Consider the following 10769-nt stretch of genomic DNA (forward strand, 5'->3'; position numbering starts at 1 on the left):
CATTCTGTTTGCCTATTCATTTAGATGTGTATTTTCAAATAGTTGAGGCACACCTTCAAGTGATCACATTTTCTCGAGTAAACACACTCCTTAAGTAGTCTACGTATCCCTTCAACTCAATGTATATCATTGCATTTCTTCGTATAGTTGATGCACCCTTTCGAATTAGTTGTAAGGTTGAGGAGAATGATGAACTTTTTGTTTAAACTTTAAGATAATATTGCTCTATCTAGGATTGAGTATTCAATTAAAATCGAATCGAATGAAACTGAATTAATCAAAATTGAATTGAGTTGAATTTTAAACTAACTAACTGATCGAATTTTCAAATAAAAATAGAATAAATTAAATTAATAAAATATTAATTAATTTGATTTTCAATCGAATTAATTAAAATAATCAAAATTTTTAAATATTATAAAAAATTTATCAATTAGTTAGGAATTTATAAATTTACGGAATTTATAAATTATATTTTTTATTTTGATTAATCCAGTTTATTTGGTTTAACCGAATAAAAAATTTTAAAATCGAAATCGAACCGAATTAATTGAATTAATCAATTTTTTTAGAAAAAATAATTAAAATTTTGAAATAACCGAATTGAATTTTTAAATTCGATCGATCGATCAATTTATTCAATTTAATCAAATTTTTGCTCACCTCTAATTTTATCCTCTTCTAAATTGCAATTCTTATAATAAGAGCCTCTTAAATTTAATAAATTATTCTTTTAATAAACTTGAAATCTAGTTGTGAAAAAAAATCAATCAAGTACATAAACTATGCTCTAGTTTTAAATTAAAAACTAAGAAAACTCTACAAATATATTTGTTAAACATCATTAATTAAATATAGACCTAAAAAGTAATATGCAGCTTGCATTTGAATTTGAGCAGGAAGAAGTAGTCCCCACGTTACTTGATGGCAACTCTCATTATACTCCCAAATCTTACATCATTTTTAAAAACGCCATTCCAGGATTTAAATTTATAACCTTATTATCCTCAAATATTAATATTATTGATGCCAATGTTCAATGTTGAATTTGAAATTACCAAAGTAGTTTAGAACTGGGTGGTGGATTCCACCGTTTTTACATAAAATAATTTGAAATGACTAAAGTAGTTTAGAACTTTGAGGAGTTTTATGAAAATAATCAAAGTACGAGGGATGGGAATGAAATTTTCTAAATCCAAATTCAAATCGGGCGAGATCCATGCAGCCATAAGCGCTCCGTTCGAACTCAATAAAACCGCTCCCTCCATTTCAAATTCGCTCTTCCTCCTCACCGAAACCCTAGCGATCTCTCCCTCTTTCCCGCCTCCTCTCTCCGATGGCCATTCTTGGCTCAGGAATAGCGTCGGATGCATCAGCCGCTACTTCCAGCTCTCTGCTCAAGGTACGAAATCGGATTAGTTCAGGTTTTGAATTTGGGGGGTTTTCCAACTCTGATATTGCGGCGCTTACCGGTTTGAAGGAGGACGGCTCCGATGAGCGGGTTGATGGGCCGAAAGAAGTCAAGCTGCGAGATCTGGAGTCGGTGCTTCAGGTCCAAGGTTTTGTTTTTTCTTTTCCTTGTTTCTGGATCGGATCTGTCGATTTTGTTTTGCTCTAGTCCTTTTTACCCCCTTCTTTCGTTTAGCAACAATTAACTTATTTATTCTTGTATCATGTTCTCTGATATTTGCAAAATGAAAAAACTTCTAACCCTGAAATAAAAGATTGGTATATTCGCATGATACTTTCAAGACAAACGAGTACCTGAATAGTTGTTGTAAGTTTCGAGTCCGATTAGAAAATGCATGCTTGATATGTGTTGCAGCCTGCAGTCCGCAAACGATTTTTTGACGATGATTTATCGTTTATTTACCTGACTTGTATTAGCTTGCGATATCTACAACACGTCCATAACTTTTTTTTTGTTGATTAACAAGTATCACTGTAAAAATGGTTTATATTTGCCTTATTAGTTATTGCAATCAACAATGGTTGTATTATTTTAGAGGAGATATATACTAGTACAATTGAACTACAGTTTCATTTATTAATTATTATGATGATACTCATGATTTGAATTTTGTTTGTTTGCTTATACAATCATGGATGGTTGGTTTAAAATTCTCTAAAATCACAAAACAAATCTGTTTTGCATTCTGTACAAGTATAAAATTCAGGATGACATAGGTGAAGGTTATGAGTCCATAGAATGATGCATGAAGGTAATGAGCCCATAGAAAGATGCAGGTTGAAAACGACATTATTTTTATCTTTTGAAAGATGTGCATTATCATCCTGTTTTTTACATTTACCGATTGAAATCTTTAAAGATTATTGTTTTCTGTTCCAGAAGTTGGGAACCAACCTTCAAATTCGTCAACCATAAATGAAGCCAAGGTACGTGGATGTCAACCAAAAGAAGGAAATCCTGAAATCTCAGTAGCTACTACCTCATTACTCTTGGATAAGCTTGCATCAGAGAGCACAAATGATAGTTCTGCTGAAAAAGTTGCTTCTTATCTAACATTGGGTCCTCCTGAACCTAGTAAAGAGTGTGACCAAAGTAGAGTTAACATTGGCCTTGGAGTGGATCTCAATTATGATCATCCCTCACATACAGCAGAAAACGATCCATTTAATCTCTTCAAGAAGTCAGTAGAAATCAAGTATGCAGATGTTTCTGAGTGTGGAAGTACCACAGGTCCTATAGAGGAAAGTGAACCTTTGAGGAAGTGGAAAAAGATGAAACAAAATGGCTTTCTTTCATATTCACACAGTGGCATATCAGTGCCCAAACAGCAGAGCAGTCAGCCAAGAAAGAGAAAATTTGATAGAAGTCAAAGCAAGAGTGAGTTTTCAAAAAAAGAGCAGATTAGTAGGTTGGCAAATCTTGCTGCACCAAGTGGATTGCTTTCTGGATTAAATCCAGGAATAATCAACCATGTAAGAAATACAAAGCAAGTTCACTCCATTATAAAAGCTATCGTGCAATCAGAGAAACATGATGAACAAATTCGGAATAAAATTAGTGACCAAATAGCTAGAGGGACTAAAGAAATTATTGGTGGAAGGAAGGATCATATTCACAACAATGTTTCAACATCTACACATAATCCATGTAGTTCTCCAAGCATGGAGTATCTAAATAAGGAGAATGAAACAGAGATGGCTAAACACAATTTTCATCAAGGAGCTTATGTAACTTCACAGCTGACCTCTGGATGCGAGGATGATGCACTGACATTGAAACTCTCATCAACTGCTACTTTGGTTTCAGAAATTGCTAGCAGTGGAACACCTGATCATTTTTCTGAAAATCAGCAAAAGCTTGATTCTTTGTCTATAGAAGGTAACCATTTGTTTTCATTTGAGTATTGGAGTAATGTTTGATACTATTGTAGTTTAAAGAACCTTTAACCTGCAACAGGGAATATAAACATTATGAACTAGTAACAATTCGTAAAAGGTACAAATTACATTAACTCAAAATGAGACAGAATGGTATAACCCTATTTAATATATTGTATCAAACAAGCAAAAACTATTCAACAATACAAAGCATATCAAATAATTAGTAACTAAAACCTCTATAATCCTATAGCACTCTAAAGAGTGATTTTTGCCCCTTATGTGCAAATTTGACGAAAACACAATTCTATAAGGATATGAATGAGAACTTCTTCTACAAGCACAATCATGAGAAGAGTGACATGTATTTCAAGTACATATTTGAGCAACACGACTACATAGTCAATTTTGATTGTGTTGAGCTGATCACACCTCTTTGTCACCGTCTTATTTTTTCTAGCACTACTTACCTATGTGGCACTTAGACAAACTTGGCCCCATAAAGTTGCTAAGTGTACCGTATCAAAGAAGATAAGAGAGATTGAGAGAGCTTGAGACTTTAGTAAGTAAAGAGGGCTTTTTATTTTTGAGGATTATTACAAATGAAGGAAAGGAAGGTGTTTATAGGCTTCCTCCTCTCAAATAAACGGTTAGGATAAATTTGATCCAATGGTGTATATTACGTGTCTAGAATGTTCCTTAAAATATTTAATATGATAAGGAAATGCCTAAAGTAATCCTAATAAAGGATCTAGAAGAAAGACCATGGGCCAAGATTATGGGCGAAGAGGGTGGGCCAAAGAGTAGATCAAGGATTTCTCTTGCGCTTGACATACAACTCATTCTCTCGTAGCACTTGGAAGACTTTCTTGAGATGTTAGCACATGATCTTTAAGTGTCGTGCTATACAGTACACAGAGTGTTATCCAAGCATACTACCATAAAGTGATTGAGATTGGGGTTGAACTTTATCCATAAGGGTGTAAAAAGCAACCAATGCATTTGTAAGACCAAAGGCCATAATTAAGAATTCAAAGTACAAGCCTAGTTTGAGAAGTATGGAGGTTTCCTCAGTTGATCAAGAAGTTCAATTATTAAAGGAATAGGTACTTGTTTTTTTGACAGTAATCTTGTTAAATGCTCAATAGTCGAGACCCATCCTTATTCTTTTGAAACAAAATGGGTGTGTTAAAGGGAAGGATAAATGTAGCATAAGTCTAGCAAATTTTGTAGTTGTTTTCACAACCCAACTAACTTGGGAGGTGCATGCAATAAGGTGTCATAGCTGATGGCTTAGTACCTAACTCTAGCTCGATCCGGTAATTACCTCATGCCTTAGTGGAAGCTTATTTGGAAGTTCTTGAGGCATTACATCCTTGGATGCTTTAAACATAGCTTGGATGATCACTTGTATGAAATGTAGTTGGTAAGATGTTTGCATCATTCAACTTTCACATAGTGGCAAGGTAGCTTGGATTTGTCTTCAACTCTCACTTGAATAGTGAAGTTGATAGCGTTTTAAACTCTACCTTAGTGGCACACTTGTCGAAACCTTTTTTTTTTTTTTTTTTTTTTTTTTTTTTTTTTTTTTTTTTTTTTTTTTTTTTTTTTTTTTTTTTTTTTTTTTTTTTTTTTTTTTTTTTTTTTTTTTTTTTTTTTTTTTTTTTTTTTTTTTTTTTTTTTTTTTTTTTTTTTTTTTTTTTTTTTTTTTCTTTTTTTTTCTTTTTTTTTTTTTTTTTTTTTTTTTTTTTTTTTTTTTTTTTTTTTTTTTTTTTTTTTTTTTTTTTTTTTTTTTTTTTTTTTTTTTTTTTTTTTTTTTTTTTTTTTTTTTTTTTTTTTTTTTTTTTTTTTTTTTTTTTTTTTTTTTTTTTTTTTTTTTTTTTTTTTTTTTTTTTTTTTTTTTTTTTTTTTTTTTTTTTTTTTTTTTTTTTTTTTTTTTTTTTTTTTTTTTTTTTTTTTTTTTTTTTTTTTTTTTTTTTTTTTTTTTTTTTTTTTTTTTTTTTTTTTTTTTTTTTTTTTTTTTTTTTTTTTTTTTTTTTTTTTTTTTTTTTTTTCTTTCTTTCTTTCTTTCTTTCTTTCTTTTCTTTCTTTTTTTTTTTTTTTTTTTTTCTTTTTTTTTTTTTTTTTTTTTTCTTTTTTTTTTTTTTTTTTTTTTTTTTTTCTTTTTTTTTTTTCTTTTTTTTTTTTTTTTTTTTTTCTTTCTTTCTTTCTTTCTTTCTTTCTTTCTTTCTTTCTTTCTTTCTTTCTTTCTTTCTTTCTTTCTTTCTTTCTTTCTTTTTTTTTTTCTTTCTTTCTTTTTTTTTTTTTTTTTTTTTTTTTTTTTTCTTTCTTTTTTTTTTTTTTTTTTCTTTCTTTCTTTCTTTCTTTCTTTCTTCTTTCTTTTTTAAAAAAAAAAAAAAAAAAAAAAAAAAAAAAAAAAAAAAATTTTTTTTTTTTTTTTTTGATAGTTAGCAAGCCATGCAAAGTCGAATGATTTATTCAGTTGATCTATTAAAAGAAATCTTTGCCAAATCATCTACATTTGAACAAACAATACATCTTTGAACTGTTTGGTATACCCGATTTGTCAGAATGCATTTTTTTTTTGTTTTCACCTTCGTCATTGTCTACATTCTGAATACTATAGCATTTTCTTTATAATTTTAACACTAGAATTACTATTACTATGGATCACTCGTACATCAATGTCCAATGAGATCAGAAATCAGAATCTCACCTAAGGAACCACAGTCAGCCTGATCAGTTGCACTAGGAGAATTCCTCCATATCTGGACAAGTAATAGTCAGTTTCTAGCTGGGTTTATCGACTTACAATAATTACTATATAATTTACCATGGTTTCAGTCTACTGGAAACGGTTCTTGTTATTTTTCTTGGTTTGAACAAATGCAGAACTTGAAATATCTGATTGATTCTTTGGATTTTTTCAACAAAAGCCCATTCACTGATATGAAAAATCTGGCTCTGCACCACCATCATCAGGACCTTTGTACCAAAGCTGAGGTGGTTTGTGCTTCACAGCACTAAGCGTGAATGATACTTTTATTTATGCATCCGATCATTTGGTTTAAATTTCTACCACCAAAACTAACATGACAATGATTGCAGCTGCTAAAATTGCATCTCAGTGGTTAGACCTTCTTCAGCAGGATATCAAAGGGCGCCTTGCTGGTAATAAATACTCTCTTTAATTTAAAGTATCATCAGTTGTTGATTACTATAGCTTAGTTATATATCATGTTTTGATTTTGTATGAAGCACTAAGGCGTAGCAAGAAGAGGGTAAGGAATGTCATACTGACCGAACTACCATACTTGATTTCCAAAGAATTCACATCCAATCAAGAAAATGAACCTTATTCTTCACAATCGTCTGAGCTTGCTTGTTCAACCAAAGAGATGCATGTGACACGTTGGAAGTCACTTTTCAGTCAGATGGATAGAGCACTATCTGAAGAGGGAAAACAACTTGTGAGTGTCGCCTTCTCTCTCAATTCATATGCAATTTCTTTTTGTGAGATGCGAAGTGTTGATCAAGTGTAGCATGTGAAATGATCGATTGCTTAAGTTTGATATTCCCATCTAAGGTTATCGTACCTATTTCCTTTTTATGTTTAAGATGTTAAGAGTTCTTTCATTTGCAACCCTAGATTTGCATAAGTGGTTTTCATTATATATATATACATATTAACCTAGAAAAATAAAATATCCATCATGATATTTATCCTTTACTATACAACTTTTTCACCATTTTAAAAATCAGAAGTCAATTTAGAAAATAAGAATGCATAAGTATTTATATATATATCAAAAGTTACGTATTTGTCACTCTTTTTGCAATCAATGACTTAAATCCTATAAAGGTTAGAGTTAACTGAGCTACCAAATTACACAGTCTTAGCGTAGCAAGTCTTTAAATAGATTGAGTACAACACCACTTTTTATAGTTGAGATAAAACAACTTACAAATTAAAAGAGATTATCTTTCATTCAATTATTTTAACTCAGATTATGATTTTCCATATCAACTATAGATAAGTCATTATCAAGCTTTTTCCATGATCGATCATGTAGGAAAGGCCATAGTAGTTGTTTCCTCCATGACGGTTGTAGGTAGAAATTTCAGTTCAACTTAAACAGAGAGTTAGATTTCAGTTTAGACCAATGTGGAACATGTTTAGGGCTGCTGTATATCTTCATTCCTATTTTTTCTTAAACTTTTTGATTTGAACATTTGATTTTCAAAAATTTATTCTTCACTCTTGCGGATCTTTTGTGGATAATATTTGCCATGTCCTCCAGGAGAATTGGTTAAAACAAGTTCAAGAAATGCAACTGCACTGTGAGAACGGCCTTAAGTTTGTCGGCTCATGTGGTTCTTCACGTTTAACTTCAGCGGACAATCCAAGGTTTGCTTTTTAAAAATATTTAGCACCAAAATCACTAATGCACTCATCAAATCTCCTATACGTACTTGCCATCCAAGTAAATAAAATGAAAGTTCCTATGCAGAACTTACAATTTTTCATACTGATTAAAAAGATGGTAGTATATTGATACTATTGTTGTTTATATCTTTATTATTCTGCTTGTTGTCCAGAACCACATTCATCCTATTGATCTAAGAGAAATTGTTCTTTAGCATTCTTCATCGAAGATAAGATGACCTGAATGGTCTCGGTTGCATGCAGTAATACAGTTTACGGGATCAATGTGGTATAAGTGGTTTAGTTTGTAATCAAGATGGTCCAAATACATATGGTTTAGGCAGTCCATTATGCAAAATATATGTGACTAAATCGTAGTCAAATTAAACTGATCGAGTCAAAGCTGTTAAGTAAAACTAATATAATAGATAATAGTGAAAATTTCCTTTAGAGGGTATAAAATTTTCTTTAATCAAACCGTTAGGTTGGTGTAAAATTTTCTTTTTTTTAAAGAGATTATTTACATCAAATTATTTAAAATACTAAATGGTAGATTCAAACTTTTCTCTTTTAAATGGATTGCTTTGATGATTACTTTGTTATAAAATATTGTCGATGAAAATATAAAAGAAAATTTATGTACTGTTGTGTTTGATGGGAAATTTTGGAAGTCTTGTATATTAGCTCTACTGATACGTACAGAATCTGATTCATTTGCTTTCTTCTTTATTTATTTTTTGTTTATGAATTTTTTGCTTCACAGTAAGTGGATACACCTGGAACCTTTAGAGCTCATCTTGGTGTGGGCCACTGCAGCTTCCATATACTCCACCTGCAACAGCATCACCAAACCAGAAATGGTGAAAAACTAACTACCTCAACCCTTTTTTCTTTTTCCGCCACTAATTAACTATTTATTTTATATAGCAGCGCACTCATCTTGTGTGCGTCGATTTCTGTAACATTTCGTGCACAATCAAATTACTAAAAATTAAGTTGCCTGTAATTGGGTGATCCAATGTTTAAGTTGCAACCAGTGTTTACTTGTGATGTTATTATTTCCTTGTAATTCTTGATGCTTGCAAGAAGCATTGAACTGCTCGAGTATCTCTTGGGAGACCAATTTTATGATTAAAAGGCAAGCAATTTCATTGATTAGTTGCTTGCAAATCATCTGTTGCTAGTTTGCTGCATTATATTTAGAGAACTTAGACAATGATAAACAATTTCTTGGAGTTTTTATGTTCTCGCCCTCGGAGTATAATTGAGTTGATTACGACGAAATAGAATTGTTGAAGTGGACAAGAATCAAATTTTGATAAAATTGAGATAATATTTTTTTTATCATGATCAATTATAAATTTTCAATTTACTTTTTTATAGATAATCATGGAATCAATTATATGAAATCGTTGGACTAATAGATTCCATCTTTTGCTCAAGAATTAAAATTTTTATGTTCTTGATGGAAGAGTGACTGTTCTATATTTTCTAATTATTCAAAAGGTACCCCATTTTTTGGAGAATTTTGTCGAAAACGAAATTCTAATGAAGTGTCTCAAGACTTTATTTGGACAAAAAAAACAACCGTCCTTCAGAGGTTACAATCTTAATAGTCAAGGGCAAAAAACAAAGAGTTCATAATGCTTCGGACTAACTTCTTATTTGAACAAGTCTTCGATTAGTTAGTTCTCAGACTCTGGTTTTTCAAAAAGTTGCTTCTTCAACCAATTGAAAGGCTGCAAAGACCGAATTAGAATTATGATCAAATGAAAAGATTTAATGATTGAAGAAAAATAACGAGTAAAAAAGCAAGATCGTAAGCAGGAACAAAATACCTTAAAAAGAGAAGAAAAAAAAGGGTCCAAATAATAATAACTATAAAACAAACAAGTATTGTCCATTAAACTTATACACTAGGAGTTCTTAGCTCATATTGGGATCATTGTGAACGCGGAGCGTTTGGTTAGAGATTATCATTGATAATTTTGATTATTTATCTAAAATTATCAATCATAATTTTGTTTTGTTCAGATTATATCGATTCCCAAGTAATATAATATTACCACTACATTAGCAAATAAGTTATAACTCGAAAATATGATAATCTTAGCAGCCTAAGATTTTTTATAATTCCAGAGATTAATGAAATTTTTTTTCATAGTTACATTTCGATTTTAAAACTTAATTAATTGAAATGTATTGTGAAATTTAATTGAAATCGAGTTAATTAATTTAAAATTTAATAAATTTAAAAGAGATAAATTATTTTAAATTTTAAAAAATAAAATTAATGAATTATATTTATTAATTTAATAAATTATTTTATTAGAATAATTATTTTATTAAAATATATAAATTTATGTTAAATTTTAAAAAACAAAATTAGTAAATGATGTTTATTAATTTAATAAATTATTTTATTAAAATAATTATTTAATAAATTATTTTATTAAAAAATATATAAATTTATGTTAAATTTTAAAAAATAAAATTAATAAATAATGTTTATAAATTTAATATATTATTTTATTAAAATAATTATTTTAATAAATTATTTTATTAAAATAAAATTAATAAATTATATTTATTAATTTAACAAATTGTTTTATTAAAATAATTATTTTAATAAATTTATATATATCTAAATTTATTTTAAATTTAAAAAATAAAATTAATGAATTATATTTATTAATTGAATGAATTACTTTATTAAAATAATTATTTTAATAAATTATTTTATTAAAAATATATAAATTTATTTTAAATTTTAAAAATTATAAATAAATTATATTTATTTTTAAATATATTATCAATTTATTATCAATATTAATATTATTAATATTAATATTATCAATTTAATTTAATTTATTTGAATCAAAGTAATATAGTAAATATTAAAATGATTATGTTTTATTCCGTTGTAACTCTATCTCCATAGAGTAGTACTGTAATTTATAGGATGAGGGAGTAGTTGTGTAACATTCCAAATTCC

General features: G+C 28.9%; 1 protein-coding gene across 1 annotated transcript; it reads left to right on the forward strand.

Moving 5' to 3' along the window:
* Nucleotides 1-1336: 1336 nt before the first annotated feature.
* On the forward strand, nucleotides 1337-8646 carry LOC141831803 (uncharacterized). The gene is made up of 7 exons (XM_074719203.1): nucleotides 1337-1402; nucleotides 1481-1559; nucleotides 2351-3349; nucleotides 6457-6519; nucleotides 6607-6818; nucleotides 7650-7756; nucleotides 8538-8646. Exons 1-7 carry the CDS (start codon nucleotides 1337-1339, stop codon nucleotides 8644-8646), a joined length of 1635 nt encoding a protein of 544 aa, XP_074575304.1.
* The last annotated feature ends 2123 nt before the right edge of the window (nucleotides 8647-10769 follow it).

Source organism: Curcuma longa, chromosome 7 (genome assembly GCF_044706935.1).
Source record: "Curcuma longa cultivar G26 ecotype Majalengka, Jawa Barat chromosome 7, ITB_CL_G26_1.1, whole genome shotgun sequence".
Classification (NCBI taxonomy): domain Eukaryota; kingdom Viridiplantae; phylum Streptophyta; class Magnoliopsida; order Zingiberales; family Zingiberaceae; genus Curcuma; species Curcuma longa.

Bases quoted from the DNA above. Each gene is read 5' to 3' on its own strand.
- LOC141831803 (XM_074719203.1), top strand. From the start codon at position 1,337: ATGGCCATTCTTGGCTCAGGAATAGCGTCGGATGCATCAGCCGCTACT. The intron at 6,819-7,649 runs GTGAGTGTCGCC...CATGTCCTCCAG, and splicing joins CTGAAGAGGGAAAACAACTT to GAGAATTGGTTAAAACAAGT. The intron at 7,757-8,537 runs GTTTGCTTTTTA...TTTGCTTCACAG, and splicing joins ACTTCAGCGGACAATCCAAG to TAAGTGGATACACCTGGAAC.